The following is a 22,294-nucleotide window of genomic DNA, read 5'->3' as shown; positions in this document are numbered from 1 at the left end:
GAACACAAATCCATCGGGCTAAAATAGGATATATCCGAGAATATGGAACTTATACTCGTATGTTGCCGTTCGCGTAACACTATCGACATATTATAATTGAATATCATATCTTCGTAACATAAATGCACGATGTAGATTCGACTATTGTCGATGCGTTACCGATTGTGTTTAAATACATTTATTGAAGATATCGATCAGCGAGCGATTACATAATACGCACGATACACATTCCTTAGTGTCAGTATATGAAAATCCTTTTTTTTTATCTAATCTATGGCGATATTAATCACGTGCAGAAGATTAAAAATAAATAATCTATTTTTATTAATACTGTGGTACTTTGTATTATAATACTGGCTATATATGTATTATATGTCATAAAGTAATTGTATCGTGTCATTAATATCAGAATAGTTTGCAATACTATAATTGGAACGGGAATTTTGTAGGATCGATTAAACGCGATAAATTTTTTTTTTTTTATAAAACAAACGTGTTTATTTTTATGATTCTTTGCTGAAATGGAAAGTGGTAATTAATTTAATACGTATTTAACAGACTGTGAATATGTAATGCGTGATTCGATGAGCGTATTTACAATAATACAATACAATTAGAATTATACAGTCCTAGACGCGCAATTATAGTTAAGACGTATCCACGACCAGTAACGTTCCAGCAGCGCTGGTCTTCGGTGTGCTCGGAAATGTGCATGATTATATTTACAAAATTAGATACAATATTTACAGAGAGTTCACTTACGGACTAATAAGCGTTATGCGACCGTTACTTCATCAACAGACAGTCGTGAATCTTTAGGAACAAGCTCTCGCGAGACGTCTATCTTTTCTTTCTGTCATTTAACACTTGATGATTCGTTATCCACTTTATCGCGAGTGATTGACGAACAAACGACAGGAATGGCAAAGAGGGATGCGCCTTGGGTCATAAAGAAGTGTCAGATGCGCGAGGAACTTTATCTTCAGATTTCTTGAGTCGTAATACGAAAGGAAATATGTATTCGTACTATTTGTAATACATTTTAATCGTCGCATCGAAAATTATTACGAGTACTTGACAAAATTTTATACGCGTGTATTGATAATTCGAAATCTATTACATGAAAACGATTTCTTCGACATTTCGATGCTCATTCCGAAATTAAATGGATGAACAATTACGAAAGCAATATTTGTATAATATTCGTATTATATATATATATCTCACTTCACTTTTCTCGTGTAACGTTATTCCATTCGAGCATCGAAAAAAAAATTATATCTATAAATATTTACAATTAAGTTGTCAAACGCATAATACAGTTATACTGTTAATAAAATAAAATATCACCGATAAAAAAAATAAATGCATTCATCCAAGCGTATTTAAAATAAATATTTATACAGAACACTTTATATTCTCTCTTGTACATTTTTTCTAATACCGTTACAAGATATTATTACAACTGTTCCGTGTATGCTGTTTGATATAAACAATGTTAGAAACAAAAATTACCGACACGATTTAATTAATATTCATATAATAATTGCATTGTGCGTCATAACATCAGTTTCTGTACTGCATTTAGCTATTGCCATTGTAATCATTATTCCCTGCGTTTATCGTACATATCCAAACCACAAATATTAGCGAATTTACTGACAGTTATGACAATTAATGCAAATCGAAACAGGACGATTCTAAATCAAAGGACTCGTATGTGAAAGGGATCACATGACAAAACATTTAAATTAGAGACCTATCCATCGTAATGAAACATTCGGTAAAATTCGCTCAGTTGCTTTTGATCGCGACCCAGTTTCGAGTTTCGATGATTCATCACGATTTCGCGTGGCAAATAAATTAGTCAACGTAGAGACGCGCGAAAGAGATTCGCGAGAATTAGAGAGTACGGATATACGTATATACATAGGTAAATTAATACCGATCCTTAATTACATCTTACGCGACGTCTCGCTCGCTAAATCAAAGCGCAAAAGAATCTATATTCTCACCGATATCGCGTCACTATTTACAAGATCTATACGAAAGGGAAGGGGCCCTTAGAACTTTCGTTCTATGAGTTTCGAAACGGTAGTATTTGGTCGTGATTTGGAAGAACATTGCGCAACGTGAAAAAGAGATACCGAGAATGGAACGAAGAATGACGATCACGTGCGTATCCTAAGTTTGAGAAAAAAAGTCAAGCCATTAAATCTATCCGTCGTACATTATGATAATAAGCACAAGGCATCGAATCGATTTCGTACGTATATGTATAATAATATGCGCGCGTGCTGTGAACGAATCATCCGCTCGCGGCCGAGTGGTTCATACGGGGCGATCGACCCCAAGTGGAAGAGTTAAAGCGCCTCAGTCGAGGTGACGGTCGATACGTCGCGAGTACGGGGAATACTGTACAAGTGTAGTCACAGTCGTTCTGAAGCGAAGGAATTTTTTACATCTCGATTTCTCCCGACGAGAAACATCACGATACGACCAGACGACCGTGCCCCAGCGGGTACCGGAAGCGAGACGAAGACCGGAAGAAAAAGATGGGAAATCGGTCTATCTCCTGCCGGATCGGAGCACGATCGCCGCCCTTCTGCGCTAGACAAAGTAAGTACGCGGATTGCCTGGATGCGCGGGAGCGAGGGCCTCCCCGGGTGGCGCGGTGGGCACTACCGGTGGTTCCGGTATGGTGCTGTAGAGATGGCTGCCTCTCGAGGACAGACTGGCCGGACGGCCGTTACCGGCGTGTAGCGCGCTGTAGCCGTGTTGATGAGGATGATGTGGATGATGCTGATGATGCTGGTGTTCCGCGCCGCTGTCCTCGTCCTCGGTACGGCTGGACGCCGAGCTGACGTAGGTAGACTGCGTGGGTGTCGGCGTGGGTGCATGGTGCACCGGTGCGACCAAAACGCCATTAGGCTTGGTCCAAACGTCCACGGCAGCGGACGGCGCCGCAGTGTACCGCGTCGGCGTGCGATTGCGGTCGTTGACCTTCTTGCTATCGCGCCGTTTGTCGACTGAGTCTGGCATGGCAAACCTCAGCTTTTCCCAGAACCTCTTCTCGCCCCAGATCACTACTGTGCACGTTTGCAGCAGCAGTTGCAACTCTGGGTCTCGGGTGGGCGTCTCAGTAGCTAGCAACACTAACACTCGACGCTTCCGCGAGGTCGGCCTAATGTTCTCCAGCGCCGTTCTTAGAGCGGCGCGGAATTCTGCGTGCTGCCACTCATTCGCGAGGAACACCGGCGAGAAGATTATCACGATGCGTCTCGCGGAGGCCGCGGCCGGTGGTAGCGCCTCCTGCGGCCTGGCCGGTGGTAAGTCGCGCCAATGTAAACAAAGAGCCAAACCGGCTTGCTCTAATTCAGCTGCAAGGAATCTGGAGACGAAGTCTTCGTCACGTTCGCTGTAAATAATATAACCGTCGTACAGTCTATCTCTCTCCTCATCAGGCGGTGCTGTCATTTTACCAAGTCGCAGACCGTAACGCGCGTGGGCCCAGAGTCGCACATCTTGTCGGAAAACGAAAGCTAGTGCGACAAAGAGGCAGATGGCGATCACAGCTACCAGAGCACCAGCAAGTAGGGGTACAAAATTACTGCCTAACAACGGGATCTCTTGGATACCACGACTCACAGCTTCCGTGGACGGATCGCCGCATCTTTCCATTGCTTGGGCAAGAGTCTCGGAACCGTCACGGCAGTACATCTTTTGCGGATCACCACGATGTTCCGCGAGCCATGCGCGTAGTCTGGCAGCATTCACACACTCACAGCTCCACGCATTGCCTTCCAATGCGACCTTGGTGCCATCACCGACGCTCGGCAAAGCTTCCCACGGCCGAAAGTCAACAATACGATTGTTGTCTAATCGTAAAACCTCGAGATTTTGCATCTTCTTGAACGTTGTATTGCCCACAGTCGCGATCGCATTATGATCCAGATACAATTCCGACATGCGCTCCAACTGATCGAATTCGAAGCCCCGTAGTTCCCGTAACGCGTTGTCCTCGAGATGAAGAACGCGCAAAGCACCAACACCGTTGAACGTGCGATTATGTATCGCGATGATACGACTGTTGTTCAAATACAGTACCTCCAAGCGACGTTTACCGATGAAAACGTGACTGCTCAGATCACCTAGCTCATTACCGTCCAGATAGATCTCCGTCGCATCCATAGGTATTCGTTCCGGTACGTGTCTATATCCAGCGTTGGAACAGTCAACGACGTTGCTGGACCAGCTGTGATCGTGATAGCATGAACAATTGTCGGGACAGGTCATCTCGCAGTCGCACGCATCAAAGTCGCAGCAGTGACAGAGTGCGAAGCAGTGCGTATCGTATCGGCAGAGAAAGTCCTTTGGTTTCAAGGAAATCAGAGGACGCCGCGGTGTGGCGCGAGCATGCACCATATCGCACGTGACAGCACCGAGATCCATGACGCGCGGATACTGTCGTAGCCGAGTCATCTCGTTGATCCGTGGCAACCATTCCATGGTGCAATCACAGAGAATGGGATTGTCCCCGATATAAAACGCAGGAAGTTCCTTCTTCTCCGATACCGATTGTAAACCAAGGGCGGTGATCTCCAACTTTCTGATCTCATTGCTGTGAAGCACTACCTTATCCAGATATGGCTTCTGCGAGAATGTGCCAGGAGCAACGTTGCGTATCTTGTTGTTGTTTAGAAACAGCATCTCCACACTATCCGGTACGTTGATATCCTTAATCTCGGTGATAAGGTTGTAGCTGACGTCTAGCATCTTTATTCGCAGACTGTTGTGTACCATGTAGAAATTCCCTAGCTCGCTTATTTGATTGGAGTGTATATCCAGCCATTCTATGCTAGACGGTAGATGGCTGTAGTCGAACCACAGCAGCTTATTATCGGACACGTTCAGCCAAACGAGAGTCGAGAGACTTGTGAAGGCGCCTCGTATGTCTGTCAATTGATTTCCGTCCAGTCTTATAACCCGTAACACCGGATTATTTGAGAAAGCACTTTGTTCCACGTGACGAATGAAATTATTCGCTAGATTAAGCACTTGTAACGCTGGCAAAGTAGCGAATGCTTCGCGCGACACGTTTTCCAACTTGTTGTCCACTAAACGCAATCCGTAAACCTCGTTCAAACCGGCAAACGAGTCATTATCGATTCTCGACATTTGATTGTTACCTAGATCGAGAGTTTTGAGTGAGTGCAACACGCGGACCGCGTAAGGAACTTCCATCAAAGCATTTCCGCTCAAAGAGAGATCTTGAAGGTTCGTGAGATTGGTGAACACATGCCTATGTAGGACGCGCAGTCTGTTGCTATCTAGGAAGAGCTGTCCGAGCGCACTAAGACCGATCGTGTGCACCGGTTCGAATCTGGAGATCCTGTTGTGCGAAAGCGTTAAGGAATGCAGACTAATGAGCGAGGCGAAACAACCGTCGGCGAGCGTATCGATATTATTGTGTTCAAGCTTCAGAATCTGTAAGCTGCTCAGACCTTTGAAGACGGACGCATCTATTTTCGTCAAAGCGTTGAATGATAGATCAAGAACGACGAGATGAATCAACTGTGAAAAAGTATCTCGTTTCACCCATGGGTTCGTTAGTCCGTTATTGCTGAGATCTAACTCCTGGAGTTCCTCAAGACTGTCCAGCAGCCCGGGTGCTAATACCGTCAGGGAATTATTACTGAGTATCAGCTGTCTCAGCTCTCTCGTTTTGGAAAATAATTCTGGTGGCAGTGCAACGAGTCTATTGCTAGACATATTGAGGATTTGCAAAGATGTAAGGCCAGTTAGAGCGTGGTCACCTACGGAACCGATTACATTATCCTGTACCTTCAGCACGGTCAAGCTACGCAAGCTGCTGAGTGCGCCGTCGGGCAAGGCACTGAGGTCGTTATTACTGATGTCGAGAATCTCAAGATTTGGCGTACAGGACTCGCTCCAATCGGCAAAGCCTAGAGACGTGATGTCCTGTAACTTGTTGCGCGTCAAGTTCAAACTCACGATACTCTGCACCGGACAGAACAGTTCCGACGGCAACGTCCAAAGATTGTTATCGGAGAGATCGAGGTGCTGCAGATTCGTCAAACCACGAAGCGCATCGCGATGAAATTCCAGCGTCATGGTCGACCAATCACCGTTGTGCGTTCGCAGGGATAGACTGCGGAGATTGTGTACTAGGGCGAATACACCGCCCGGTAAGTTTCGGATCTTGCAATAATCAACGCGCAATTTCGTGAGACGCGGTAACGGTAACAGGAAAAGTTGCGAACCCTCGAGCTGACTTTCGAAGAACAATACATCACTGCATTCCAATCCCAACGATGTAATGGAATCTATTTGTATCGCCGAAAGATTTCCAATCAGATCAGACACGTTCGCGATCGTTTTGACCTGGCACGCCAGAATCTTCTCCGCGTCATCGTTTTCCTTTCTCCACTCGCAGCCGTTCGGTGCCTGTGAGAGACTTGTGATGCTGCGCCCGTACACCGTACAATAATCCAGCGTCAGGCACAGGACGACGATCGTCGATAGGATCGCCGGCCACGACCATGACGCTACACGACAACGCGCTTCCATTCTGGACGATGTTTCCGTAGTCGCACACCTGTAGCCGGAAAATACTCGCGCGAGTGCTTGAGAGATTAGACGCACCGTCACGCATTCATAGTTGCGGCACTCTGTTTAAACTGTATACACTCCGTTTCACGCCACGCCACGTCACAAGCAGAAAAAAGCAAAAAAAACACACTGATTTATATTCAACCAACTCTAACCGATTTTCCAGCCGTCGGCGAACACGACTCACACTAACATCGACGCGACGACCCTCGACCTCGTCATCCGCTCGCGCGAATCGGTCGAGCACCGATCGCTCATTCCCAACGGATAAGACGCGAAGCGATCACCAACACAATAGATGCGGTGGATATTTTACTGTCGTAATGATGACGTGATTACGTGCGACCCGGGGTGACGATAACTGCGACCCGGGATACGACGACATTCCACCGCGACGGTCGGAGTGCAACTGACTCCGAGACGGAGTTCACGTTCTATCGACGATCACGGTATACCCTGCATAACTAGCAGCGTGCGGTTGCCTTCCCCTTCTCTCGGTTCTCCATTTCCACCACCGTTGCCATTGCCCCACCACTAGCAGGATATACCCCTTCTATTTTCTTTCCTTCAACGTGCTACACCGGCACAGTATACACCGGCACTGACACAGAGACACGGTGCTCGCGAGAACGCTTCTCGACGAACGTTGAATGCCACAGGCGGCTGCCTGCCTTCTTGCCTGCCTGCCTGCCTACCTCGGAGATGCAACAAACCAGCTGACTGACAACATTACTCTCTTCCTCCCCCCTCTCTCTGTCTTTCTCTCTCCCTCTTCTGTTCTTCTCTCTTCTTACTAGGTAAACACTAAACTGGTTCCTAGACGCACTGGCATGCATTTATCAAACGGCTTCTCTTCCGAACATTCTCTCCTCCGTTTCTTCGTGCGAGGATCTTTCACCCTCGGGCGCCTCGTAACGTCCACGACGTCGTCTAATAGGCTGCGGGATATCCCACGGCGCCTGTCGGCGAACTTTTATAGGATAAACACTTGTTTTTTCCGCGATGATTTGTTGTTTCTCCATTTTGACGTTTGAACTTTCAACCGGCTGTTTTTGGCTACTCCCAAAAGTATTCAAGACAACCGTAACGTTGCATGCCGAAAAGGATTTGTTGTATCTTCGTTGCGAACGTGAGTGGATTTCCTGCAAAAGTTTCGAAACAGATATGCTCAACACGTATATTTTCAAAGTTTCGGTTTGGACATGCGAACTTGCATGCGTGAGTGCATTTGGTACGCATTTGATGTCAGTTGTAATCAGATTGCCCGCGTATGCAACGATAACTTCGGCTAGATTCGATAAATTAAACTTACTTGATGAATTGTTAATGGATTTGACAGCTGAACAGAACGGATATTGGTCAATCAGTTTGACTAGAATTAATATTATATATTTAGATCTAATTATATTATTATATTTTTATTAAAATTTGCCTAAAGTTAATTTATAAATAATATATTTATGTGTAGCTTCTCGTAGAAAAAGAAAACGGCTGTGTTTTCCATGCATAGAGGGTAACTATCCCTAAAAGTAGGTGAGGCCTTTAACGCCATCTGCATTTTATCTAGATAACTAAGCTTTTAGATGAAACTAATGCTTTTACCTAGATTTTACATACAGCTTACATGTAAAAAGATTTAAATAATTTAAGGGGTTATATTAAAACATAAATGTTTTTGTCAATATCTTTGTTATTTATTTTATATAAATCTATTGTATTTTTTTATATAAGTATAAAATTTTATCTAATACAATAGTTTGGTAAGTTTAAAAAACTTTTAAATTTTTTTAACAATTTTTTAAAAATTTTTTATGTACTTTAATTATTTTGTTTTTAAAAATAACTCGAACTGATCTCAATATAAAATCATTATATGTATTCTTATTCTAAAATTAGATAAATTTAATATCTGCAGTTTTTTATGTTTATAGCAAAGGTTTATTATAATTAGCTTTACGTTTTAAAAGGATATAATATGTATATATATATATATATGTGTGTGTATATTATATCCTTTTATAATTCAAATACAATCAATATAACATTCTTTAAAAATAGTATATTTTCCACGTCATGTGAAAAAAATCATAAATCATTTTCATAGCTCTTAATAGAGATTGGATTTCAATATTAGATTAAAGTCCATTACATCTCATGGCAGTTCTATTTGGATTTAAAAAAATCTCGTGTATATTCAGAACCAAAGAGGAAATTGTTAATTGAAAGATTAATATATTACTGCGCGCACGATATATTAATTGCATATCTCTTAACGTCTAACTTTTCCTGAAACTTATTGTAAACGACGGCTACTCATCTGTCGCTGTAAGAGTGTATAAGATGATGAATCACGCAGGTATACTAGATGAGCGTACGGGATTATAAATTCGAAGTCGTACTGCGCGTGTACTCACGATGACGGATGGAGGCATTCATGGATTTAAACATACGGGGTTTCCACACTTCATTATGTATTTACGGCTTGTCAGCGTGATATCATTTCCCTGTCAGTCCTGCTGACGACTAAACCGCCTCACGTCGCAATTGGAATACTTTATCAGTGTGACTAAGTGTATACGGGGCACACCTCCCTTCCTCCTGACGGCTAAGCGTATCGCTCACGTTCCTATTACATGCGTTATTTTCATTTAGCGTGATCCAAGTACGAAGCGCACGATCTCCGCGGGTTATCTGAATCTCTTTAGCCGTTCGTGATCGTAAGAGTGGCACATAGGATGTCGATTTTTTTCCTTTTTTTGTAAAACACAATTTGCAAGATTAGAGAACCTTAGGTAAAATAACAACATCTATTTATTTAACGCGCTCTAAGTGAAATAATGTTAAAATACGTAAACCGTTATAGAGAGTGTGTACCAACACCATGGAAAGGCTCGTAGTTATACACGTCCTCTTTCTCTTTCTTCCTCATTCTCTTTTTCTCTCTTTTTCTTTTCGTAGAAATACCGGAGAAATAATTTAGGCGATAGACGACGAAGTCTTTGAGTTGTCCGCGAGAGAATGAAAGATCTAAATAACCGTGCAGCCGCTCCTAAGGAATCTGTGAGGGAGAGTCCTTTCTTCTCTCGCTCCGGCAGCGTACTATCTGTTGAAATTTATGCTCGCACTAGTTTCATGCAAGCGCAAGGAAAAAGGAGCAACCGAATCTTTGAATGGACTGTTCTCTTATTTGAATAAATATTTTTTTTCTGCTGCACAGTATCATGTGCGTGAGTTCATTTCACAAAAATGAAACATCGTTGTTAAATGACCGAAAAGTGCTATTCTAAGGAAGAGCCGACTTTAAAAAAAACATCGGCGATGAGATGGATTGTTATATATATCATTATTCGTTACGGTTCGTTGGTTAAGAATTCTATTCTTCGTTGAAGAAGAATAGGAAGGTGTAATTTGAGACCATAAGATTATCATCGAAAGAAAGGAGAGAATCGTTCTTATATATAAACAATATAGAATATATATTATTGTAAAGTCAAATTGAAAATACATTAAAAAGCTAACTTGCATGTGTAATAAAGACAAATTTTGAAACGCGCCCTCTACTTAATTAATACTTCAGAAATTAATAATTAGCGGACAGAATTTTTTTTCTTGATAAATATTTTGTTTCATTTAACAGGTGTCAAAAAGACAGTTTATATAAATTTCCATTTTGCATTTCAAAATATTGTAAAGACATTTTTCCGAAACGCGAGTCGGCCTCCGATCCTCTGTGGAAGAGCGAAAGAAGAAAGTAGCGTGGAGAGGAAGGTTTGTGACAAATCCTTTTTGATATGTACGGGAACTCTGAAAGAGTGTGGCGAACAAGCATTCAATATACCTAATAAAAAAACCGATAATCGAATTCATAGACGGAACAGTCGTATCTTTCTTCAGGAAAGCATGGATGACGTCGTTGATAGAAATTCCTCCGTTTCGGACAACAGAATCGTTCATTGGCTGAATGTTTGTTCGGCGTGACGAAACTGCTGTCTGTCAACGACGGGAAGATCCTCGTATCGTCGCCCGCACTTTCACTCTCAGGTCCATTCTGCGGAGGAGGTCAGCCAGGGTTAACGACGAAAACTGTATCGCGTCACGAAATGCCGCGGGCATTAGCATACGAACGAAGGACGCGCCGCGTGACCAAGAAGGCCAGTTCGAATGGACATACAGACGAATGGACTGGAAGACGAAAGAGGTAAGTAGGTGCCACGAAGAAGTTGACGTTTCCCGTGCATGCACCATGCATACACGCCGGCTGGCCTCGCAGGCGGAGCTTTCGCGCTGGAAAGACCGCCTGCAGACCGCCCCAGTGTGTTTCGTTTCATCGTCGTCGATGTGGCGTGCAAGAAGGTCGGCGAATAAACGCGCTCCCGGATGGCGGTTAACACGGCACCGGCCGGCCGTGTTTACCGTAGTTGGAAAACGTCGGCGTCTCAATGGCGAGTTCCTGGACGGGACCATGTCTAGTTCCCGTGTGCATAGCATCTGTGGGAGAATGTCCTACGGCGGGATGATGAAAAAAGTCGAAACGGTTTGCGAAAAATAAATTTACAGTAGAGAATACATAATTATAGTAATGGTAAGGATCTTTATGACACAATAGAAGGAATAAGGAATGTCAACCTATCTGAAACTATGTATTTCGATATATCCGGTTTCTGATTGGTTGAAATTTCTTATTCCTAATTCATTTAAGATGCGACGCTGGTGCGTCTCTATAAAGACTAATGCTCGGAAACATTGGGATATCCGTGAAAAAACGAGCAGTTATAAAAGTAATTTTGAAAGCGTAGCCAAATTTGTCGAACAAATATTATAATTCTGTCTTGAAATTAAGTTTGCGAGGATCATAATGATGGTTAATTTCAGCAATGGTTTCATTAATAACTTCTCCTAAATCTATTATGGATGTTCCGTAATTTACGGAATTCATTCTGAAGTATTGATTCGTTCGTTTCTAATTCAATTATATAACGCAATCATATTGTCATTATTTCACTTTTTTTTATCTCATGCATTTACATAAATTATTTACGCGTTAAATTATTCGCATAAATTATTCGCCAGCATGATACGGAATTTTAATTTTAAGTGACGTTTGCAACTGGTTTAATAGGATTAGTTATCATTAAACATGAAGATGCATAAGCGGATATATTATTATTGCTAATTGTATCTTTGATTTATGAACTTTGTAATCAATCAGTTATATCATGCGAAAATCAGCGTAAATATGCAATGTATATGAAATAGTTTTTGTTTGGTAAATAGCCTAAGTCATAAATCATTTTTCAGACTTAACATTCATTTCATTTCATAATCCATCGCTGTAGACATTATCTTGATGAAGCTCTCGTGTCTGTTTCTCTCTTGTTCTGGTCTTATTATGACACTCAGACCTCGATGTATATAATAGTCTTACGCAACGCGAAATATCGGCAGCAGTCCAGACTGTACGGAATGTTCGGTTGGGAAATCGGCTGCAAATATAAGATCTCGTCTCGAGCAGACTGAAGTTATAGTCGGATATTGGTAACGGAATCTTCTCCAGCTATAATGAGGTCACAGCCACAGAACGCCGAGGTATTATGAATTGATTTTGAAGATCGCCCAAGGCGACTTCCTGCCAATCGATTGTAAGATTTGCCACGAGTTTCGGAATGTTCCGGGATATTTGAAAATTTCAGATAATTTCTGAAATTCTTGGCGTGCCCGATAAGTAAATTTCCTATTATATATAGTCGCCAGCAGCTATCCTGGAAATATCCGGTGGCTTGAAGCTAACAATTCAAGGACACGAGATATTTTTTTCCGCTATTTTTGTATAATTTTTTTTTACGAGAAATAATATTCAGAATTGTCAGAAAATGATTTCTTTAAAAAAATATGGTTTTAATGTTTTACATACATGCTTCACGCGTGTTTGAAACATGTTAAAAACATGATTTTTGTAACCTGACAATATCGCATATGTAAGGATATTTTTAATTTTTGTAAGAGCGAAATATTGTAAGATACGCATATTAATATGAATTTATTATTGGTTCTTGTGGCTGTACAATGCTAGTAATTCAACCTTCTCTGATACCTGGCACATCTTGGAGTGCACGTGTCCAATTCTAGATATCTCTAATAGCTTTAATACCAATTCCTGCGAACCGCCAGACCCTCGCCAGATATTCAGAGATACCATGACCATTTGACAAGATACTGTGGCAAGTCGATCAGATATTTGAAAGCCTCAAAAGCCGTATCGCACAAACATCCATTTCCAAGGATTGACGTACATATACGCGAATCGGGTCGGAATGTAATCGCGACGAGGCGAGCCCCAGAATAGGCGTTTTCATGACTGGGATTTCCGAGGCCTAGTATCGGCCCCCTTTCCCGTTATTGCGCACAATGTGACGCCTGAAATCTTCCTCGCCAATGTAGATTTGTATGTACACGCACGCGGACTTGCATTGGCGCGATCTCGAGGGGTGTATTGCGATGATGCCCTCCGCGAATCAAAACGTGCAACGAGTTCCCGTGTCCCTCGAGATATTTCACGGGGTGCGGACTGATCGTTACACCCCGTCGGGAAGCCATTAATCCGACACCCGGTATGGTATCTCGCAATCCGGCTTGCTGTCGACAGCGATGTAGCGTTTACCGATTCGTATCTCTTTCGCTGCCAGCCCACCAGTTATGTGACGTTTCTCCATCGCGGCAGCTATGCAGGACGTCCGCGGAATTCGACTAAATTTCTCGTTCGATATGCAAAGTCGTTGAACTTGGCGTTTTTACGCGAGGAATATCACAACAGCGCACATCTCGCAGGCACGCGATACATCCGTTCTTCTGGAAACATTTTCTCATTTTTGCACAACCATTAAAATCCTCGACATACATTAGCTGTGTCAAATTTTAATAAATATAGAAGAATACAGTTGATTTGTGTACATACGTACATGATTTTTACAGTAATAATAATCTTAATACTCTTGTACAGAAATAATTTTAAAAAATGTTATAGATGAAATTTGAATCACTTAGAAAGACAATATATAGTTTCATTGGGAGTTTATTATACTGCAAAAATGTACATATTTAAAATTATAAGTTGTTGACAGTAACAAAATGCTCTTTGTCTTAAAAAATGTTATAAAATCAGTATTTTATTCTTATAAGTTTTTTTAATTTTTTGTATTTTTTAAATAGAAGAGAAAGGGAGAGAGAAACGTCACACAAATTTTTCAAATTCCATCTTACTGAAATTGTTTGTGAATCATGATTTACGTGACATTGAAAACGTTGTATGCTGTAACATTAAAAAAAAATTTGAATAACACACAGGTGAGATCGATAGCTCGTGTTTTGTAAACCGCGCGTAATTGTTGCCTGCAAAATGCAAATTTCCCGATGACGGCCGAGCGAGTAAAATTACATTCCGGAGTATTGCACGCGGCATGCGAATGCGCACGTTCACGATACGGTAATTAAAGCGACGGCGGAATGATTATGAAAATAATTGTGACGATCCCACGGCGAGATTTTAATTAAGCTTAATCCACAAATTCACGTTTACAATAACAAAGGCTTGTTAGTGACCGCCTATAAAATATATTAACAAGCTAATAATATACCCGTGAATTGGGTCTGCGGTATAATTAAGATAAAAAGCCCTAAATGCAGCGAAATCGATAACGCATCATGATATCTCTCGTCAAATACCTGCTTTATCCACTCGCGTATAATAATGCGGAGCATGATAGGGGCATTATCAAAGATGCGGTCCATTATACAAATTAAGTTTTACGATCGCCCGGATCACTTTATCATCGTGAATTCGCTCGTGATAATTCTATAGTAATAGTTGCGTATAGGAGAGAGAGAAGTAAGGAAATTTACGAACGCATCACGGTACGCACATACATGCAGGAATTCTACATAATTTAATTAATAAAACTATTTGGCGCAATACGTTTCCAACAATGACGCACTGCTCAACCCGGACAATTTCCGCAAAAGTTCCATTAATTTATAAAGACTAATTAATTACATTGACTCGTTACGAGAAATTTATAGACATTGTGAACTTTCAGTTTACATTTTAAATCAAATTATGTATCAACTATGAACCCGCATTATATTCAATTTCTCGGTTTCTCGTTCTACCTCCAACGTGGAGAACGTCCACTCGTCAAGTAATCACGTAATAATGTCCCGCGTTGCCCGCAGATTTTTGCTAGCCAATCTACGACGCGATTGATCCGTGATATTCGATAAAAAAATCGTAATGCGTGTATCGATCTTGATACCGTGCGATACGAACCCGTATCGCTCGACCCGATCCATCACGTTGGGCGACGCCGAATCGCAGTCGCATCGTACATATATACCATATATACATAAGAACGACAGTTTTGAAGTATTCCGAAAGTGTTCCGACCGAATGAAGGATAGAGAGAGAACGAGGCGGGAAGCCGTTGTTACGCCGCGGGATATACCGACATCCCGCAGTTCTTTAAGGCGAAACTCACCGACAACAGCGACGGCGGGGAACGTGTCAAAAGTAACTTGCACGTCGAGCCCCCGTTGCCTCGTGTTTTCCTCGTCCCGCCGACATGCAACCACAACGAGAGTTTTCGGGACTCTTAAAAAAAACTGTCCCTCTTTCGGGGGGTGGCGCAAACCCTACCTACCTACCTACCTATCTACCTTTCGCGCCGTCTGGCTTCTTTTTCGCGGAGCGTTCTTGCAGTTAATGCACCGCACGTGTATGAGCGTGCTATTGCATTCTTTAGAATACATTACCATCTTTTTTATCGCACCACCCACGCCCGATGGTTGGATCCTATCCTGTCGTGTAGCGTCGGCAGAATATTGCAATATAGCTTGGCGCAGCGTGGCGCCCTGCCGCCGATAACAAAGCCGAATTTAGAAAGATACACCCGGCCGGATATGAGCGCGCACGTGTTTACCTGGTCAATCGATTCTCGCGCCGTTTATATCCGTGGCAGTTATAAACTCGGCGGAATGCTGCTATTTTCGGATGCCGGCCAAAGACGACGGCCGATTGTTGCGCGCGGAAATATACACTTTCACCCCGGAGATATGGGCCACCGTCCAATCGCCTTCAGGAATACATTACCATTTTTTCCTCTCGGGAATCGGATCGGCTTAATCGATTCTCCGCCCATCCGATCTATGAAAAATTCGAGGTCGGAGAAAACGGTTATATGATGTACCTGTATGTTTCAAAAATTTACAATAACTGTATTTTGATATTTTTATCTTTAATTTTGTCTTGTGCAAAGTGAGAAATTTAATTACAAGAATGAATCATGAAATTAAAATCATATACTAATAAGAGCTAACATTAGATGATCATATATACTGAAAAAGATGTTACTTTAATAGTATTATTTCAAAATAATTTTGTTTTTGATAACACTATTAATGAAACGAATAAAATTTTATTAAAACAGGAGTATGACGTATTTGTTTTGTTAATTGTGTTATTGAATTAACAAAATTATTCTCCATTAAATTAATGCTGTTGATATAACATAATATTTTTAATATGTAATAGAGTGAATTTATTAAATAATATATTAAATAATTTATTAAATAATATAGAGTATATGTTTCGATTTACTCTCTCTCTCTTTCTCTCTTAGTTTTAGATCCTTTTCAATACATAATTTAAAAATATTTGAACACTCGAAAAGGATCAGGTATTTATAGCTTTTGTAATTTAAAGCCAGTGAAAACCATCGTGATAAATTAAATGTGTGGCGCGTAATTAATTTATTTATCTATAATAAACACTGCGATTATCCAAAAATAAAATTCGTGAAATCAAATAGAATTATTTCAATAATACTTGTTTCGATTTAAAGAGTTAACTGTATTATTTAAAGTTTATAAATAAAACGCACCTTTGAAATAAATTACAAGATATACAAATTGATAATTGGTAAATTTACACATAGACTGATGTGAAAAATGTAAGATGTATGTATAATATTATACATGGTATGTTAACCTTATGGTTTACTTTTTACAGAGCTTAATTGACTTTCATTGTTTTAATTAGCAACTTACTCAATAATAGATTAAGTAATATAACAAAGAAAAAATTAAAGTAAAATAAAAATAGAAAAATTTTAAAATAAATGAATAATATAAGCATTCAAATAGGTAAATAGATTGACAATATTTTCTTTAATCAGTGTCTCACTAGCTTAGATCAATTTACAAAAAATTCGTAAAAAATGCAGGAGTTGAATTACAATCTTTTGCTGTTTTATTTGAAAATCGTGTACATGTACTTTTGGAGAAAGAAAGTGTACATAACTTTTTATATATGCTAGTTTTTTGTATGTTAGAATACATCATTAAATTGATTTATTCCAAACGATGAAGTATATTCGATATACAATTTTCAAACCGCCGTGTACTGTTTCGACTACACGGCAAGAGTTACCTCCCAGCGACATGTATCTAGCATCAACATTCCGGAACTACGTCCCATGAAAGTTAATGGCCGTAATGGAGGATTGTGAAATAAATTTTATGTTTTTTTAACGACTTCCTCCATGTACAATGAAAGTCCTTACAGTGACTGATTGATACTTGTGATGGCAATGACCAGTAGTCAAAATGATCGATCTGTTTTTTTTTACCGTACGCTATAAGAAAAACTTACGTTCGACGCGACAGTGAGATAAAAATCTCAATTTCGACGCGCGAAAGTATTGTTTAATCGTCCGCGATAAAATTTCTCGTTTACGCGTCGCAAAACTTTAAGATCGTCGTCGCCGTAAATTTATCTTCTCTACGGACATCTCGTGTTTTCATACGTAATAAAAATGTACGATTATTCTAGAAACGATAAGACCGCATTACGGACAAATTACCAGCCTCGGCGGCGGGCGTTCGCTTTTTCCGTAAGCAACGCAGTAACATCTTTATAGACGCTTGCGATTCATCGATCACGATCAAGTTAGGCAGGCTACTCTTTCACGTAAAGTCCGTCGATTGCCGTGTAAACTCATTACTCCGATCGGAAACGCCGGAATGATTAAAGGATAGCTTTACCTGAGGCGTCCGGGAAGACAAATCGAATTCAATCGACCGGCGGTCGATAATCGTTAATCATCGAAACTGCCACAGTCATCTCCATCATTATCACCGGACGTTGTCTGCTTCGAATGGACCGGATAGACTCGTTGATTTTGAACACTGCATTCTGCCGAATTCAATATTCGGCCATGAGTTCAATCAAGACCATAAAGGTGCTCGTCAAGATTCCCGTCATTATGTTTCTTATTCAACGCTGGCATCCGCAATCATCGGCATTTTTTAATATTCAATGACACTTTGCGTGAATGAAATTTAAAAATAAGCACACTCAATGGGATCCTTTAATAGTCTCTAGGTTATTTATTTTTGAATCTCTATCTACCTTTCATTGAAAATTGGGCAATGTACACAGAAAAAATGAATTTGTTGAAGGATCTAAAAAATTTAGCTAAATATAGATTTGAAAATATTATAATTTTATTGCATCTCATTAGAATAATTACGTAGGAATCTCAAGCATAATGAACAACACCGCCAAAATTTTGACATTCTAGCAACCAGTTTGAATGTCTACCAAAATTATTTTCGCATCTATATCTTAATAGCTAAATTTTTAGATTCTTTAGCTAATTAATTCTTTTCGTATAATCTTCTCTTTCTTAAGTAAATAATTGAAATATTTTTACAACACAATTAAAATTATTATTGAAAACAAGCATAATATTAAATGGAATAAGCGCACTTTTTTTATGTAGTTTTCGGTGGAATAACATATTTAAAGATTTATAAGAAATAGTTATTAGAAAAGAAAAATAATATTTTATATCAAATCATATTCTTACGTCGCTGGGATGTAAAAATACCTAGTAGGTGATTATTCCCGGATTAAAAAACAATCTGTTGCTACTTAAGAAACATGGTGTCAATGTAAAAGCAAAGAGTTCTTGCTTAATCGAAGTCTTATATAGATTCAAACAACCGATAAGTTGTCTGATAGCCTGTAACTACCGCGGTTTACTTTACTTTCTGTCTTAAATGCCTAAAAGGAAATGTCTCTTAAGCTAAGTGATGGAAAACCGAAGACTGGTAATTTAAATATGCAGTGCATTTATTTCTCGGAAATTTCTGGGACACAGCGAAAATCCATTATCGAAGTGAGGTAAGTTTTATCGAAGTACGAGCACTTGGCTGAGTTCTGTCCCACTTTGGGCGAAGGGCGTCGGGAGAATCCGCGTCTTTGGCCTCGCGCCAAGGTGTCGGCGGTATCTTTGAGACGACTGGCAAGAGGAAAGGAAGCGTGTGTGAGCGGGATATATATTTACGCCAAGAAAACGATCAAATTTTCTCATATTGGCAAGGATTGCGCGAGTTTTCGTGCTACTAGCGCCAGACTCGGAGTAATTTACATTACTACCGTGAACATTATCGATGTGCCGTTAGAACGGGCGGAGGAGCCGCGGCGGAAACCATCGTTCTCCATCGCGCGGAATTTCTGAGCCGGCGGGCGCGAAAGCGGGTCGTGTGACAAATGACAATAACGACACCGACAAAGAAAGCACGTGAGTGCATATGGCGTTCTCCGTGTTTATTCACGGTGGTGATAGCGCGCTGTCGTATAAAAAGCGAACGAGACGACGAAACGATCCGCACTTGGCATTTGGGTGCGCGCGTGCGTGTGTATGTGTGTGTGTCGTTAATAATATCCAATGCACTACAATGGCCACCATGTGGCAGGTTGTTTCGCGGTAGACTGAATGAAGCTGATTAAATTGAAGGGTCGAGGAAAAAAGGGAGCCACCGGTGGTGAGGCGTGCTTCAGCTATGAAGGGTTGGTACTTGTTCAATGTTTGTGTGTGCACCTCATGCAGCCAGGACTGGTATCATCGACCTTATGCCGCAAACAGAAATTAGCCGAACATTTGTCGGCTCTTTTGTATTCATAACGTGTCACCGACATATCTAATCGACGATCAGCGAACTGAACGATTGCTTGTTACTGAATTATCCCGATTAGCGTGTGCGTATATAATTTCTAAAATATTCGCAAATCTCTGTTCTGTATGATTAGTACGATTAAATCACATAATTCAAACAAGCGAACGCGGTATAATTCCGTTCGTGTGTATCGCGTAAACCGCGATATAATATCATATATACGATATATTTGTTATTTATTATTTCACTGTTACGCAACCTCATTATTATAATGCTGCCGCTCATTAGCATCGCGCTACATATTCCGCGAATTTCCAAGAATCTCATACACGTTGGATAATGCAAATATCCCGTGGACAAGCTCGCGGGATTGTCGGGGGTATCATATAGGGGCGCGAATATCATCACACGTCGCGGGGTCATTACTCTTTCGTTATGCGGAGATTAACTGCAACACTGTCACCGACCCGTCACCCGTGTTACATCATCTGGCTGCATCTTTTCGGGACAAAGGACACGGTTCCGCGCTATGGAGACGAATCGTTCGCCGTTACGTTCGCGACCGTAATAATTCATTATCGCAGCGCGTATATGTCTACCGTAAATAGACCGAGTGATTCAGCGGCTCACACGTACGGTGAGAACATCCCAAAGATAAAGGCTCGCCCCGCGGAATGTTTCATTGTGAATATTCTTTTGAAGGTAGTAAGGAATTGGGGTCCCGGCCGGCGCGGCGGCGCGGCGCGGCTCGTCGTCACGACTCGTTTGCCACGAATGTCGGTCCAAATGTTCCCGCGTGACAAAACGCGCGGACTTAAGAAAGTCCATGCGTTTTGTCACGCTTCATACGTATCTCCCACGAACAAAGGCTATATAGGACGAGAGCCGCGGAATATGCCGCCATCCGCGCGTGTGGCGACTTTTATTGAGGAAATACTTTCACGTCCGTCACGCTGTGCGCCCAGACATACATTTAGGCCTAAATAAAGGCAGAAATAACCTCTTTAAAGAGGGAGAACAAATATTTTAATCTAATTCAAGTTGATTTTCTGGTCGGCTCCGCGAGTCCCTTACAAAGTAGACCGATGTTTCATATTTTTTTTACCGCGTCACGCTGGAATTTTAAATTAAATTTTCTCGCGCATTGGGTAATAATAAATCGAAAATACGGTGCGAGCGAAAGCTAGAGATTCGACTCGTAGGATTTCTAGAATCGACATAAGCACGCTGTATCTCTAATGCCTGAGTTCGTCGCGCGGTGCTCGAGAGCAGTTAAAGGACAGGAATGGGGTATAAAGGGCGGCAGATGGGACAGCATCGCTTGTGCCCGCCGTATGTCAGATGTTCATGCAGATGAGAGCTTATGAGGCCGCTTTTAATGCGACTAATACTCTCAGCAAACGCTACGGAGCGTTTAGCGATGCCGCTTAATACCGAGGATCAGTCCGCGATTGTCGTGCAGGAGATTGTTCTCGCAGTACCGAGGACATACAGCGGCACGTGAGGTGCCCACGGTGGGTTCTCAAAGGCAATTAAATGCTTCATTAATACTTCGAGAGCGTCACTTCGAGTTCGAACATGATGCATGATGCATTGGCTGTTATCGGATTCGTGCATAAGTTCGTAAAAACGGGAGCCTGTGTTCTCAAGACGTGTATTTAGCATGCCTTTATCTCAAAGATCGTAATCTGACACGAATCGGCAAGCGATCGAAAAGTAATTTCACGATTATTGAATCCGCAATACGTTAAATTAGAGACGGCGACAACTGGTAGAGATAATTAAGACGTTTTGCGTACAGCCGGTTGCAACGTTTGTTACAAGCTTCTGAGACAGTAAGCAAAAATCACATTGAAATAACTTTTCATTATCCTGGATTCTACATAATGTATCACACTTTCACTTTATAAAGATTGTGAAACAAAAATGATATTCGATCATGTTAATAATATATTTTTTACCAATATTATTCGATTAGTTAATAATTTTCTGTTAAATTAAAAAATAGTTTTTTCTTTTCTTGGGAAATTTATTTATTTTTAACAATATTTAGAACAAGACCACTTATATGAATACATCAACTAATTGTAAGTAAAAGAAGCTCTAATTATAATTAAAGTTAGAGAGATGTGTTGGAATAATACTTCTATAATATCTTTAATAAATTTATCTATACAATAATTTTAAATAAATTTATTTTAACATATGACTGCGCGTCGATTGCTTTCGGATTTGCAACACAATTAAACTGAAATAATAATAATGTTCCTAAATTAAAATAAATCATCAATTCGATATTGGTATTTGAAAATACCAATGTAACTGTATATAAAGAACGTATTATTAATCTTTTAAATTGTACTACTTTTAAACTGAAGGAACGATATATTTAATCACACAATATAGAGTTGCTTTACTTTTCTGTAGAGAGGAATGAGAGCGTAACTGTATAGAAATTGTTGGAACAGTACAAACATTTTGACCTAATAGCTGCAAAAAAGCATATCGTAAATGTCCTCAACCTCGACAGATGTTCAACTAAATCTTAAAACAATAGAGTTTACTTAGAGCTCTTTGGCTTATTGTTAAGTAATATACTGTGACAATAAATGAAGGATCTGTCAGAGAGAAGAAATCTTGCAAGAGATAG

General features: G+C 40.7%; 1 protein-coding gene across 1 annotated transcript; it reads right to left on the bottom strand.

The window, feature by feature from the left end:
* Nucleotides 1-2,610: 2,610 nt before the first annotated feature.
* On the bottom strand, nucleotides 2,611-6,591 carry LOC108772426 (toll-like receptor Tollo). The gene has a single exon (XM_018537947.1). The coding sequence runs from the start codon at nucleotides 6,589-6,591 to the stop codon at nucleotides 2,611-2,613; it is 3,981 nt and encodes a 1,326-aa protein (XP_018393449.1).
* Nucleotides 6,592-22,294: the final 15,703 nt, after the last annotated feature.

The sequence above is a fragment of the Cyphomyrmex costatus genome, unplaced genomic scaffold (assembly GCF_001594065.2).
Source record: "Cyphomyrmex costatus isolate MS0001 unplaced genomic scaffold, Ccosl1.0 scaffold189, whole genome shotgun sequence".
In the NCBI taxonomy this organism is placed as follows: domain Eukaryota; kingdom Metazoa; phylum Arthropoda; class Insecta; order Hymenoptera; family Formicidae; genus Cyphomyrmex; species Cyphomyrmex costatus.
This window is presented reverse-complemented; position numbering and strand designations above follow the sequence as displayed.

What these genes read in the sequence shown, in the direction of transcription:
- LOC108772426 (XM_018537947.1), bottom strand. Translation starts at nt 6,591, where the DNA reads ATGGAAGCGCGTTGTCGTGTAGCGTCATGGTCGTGGCCGGCGATCCTA.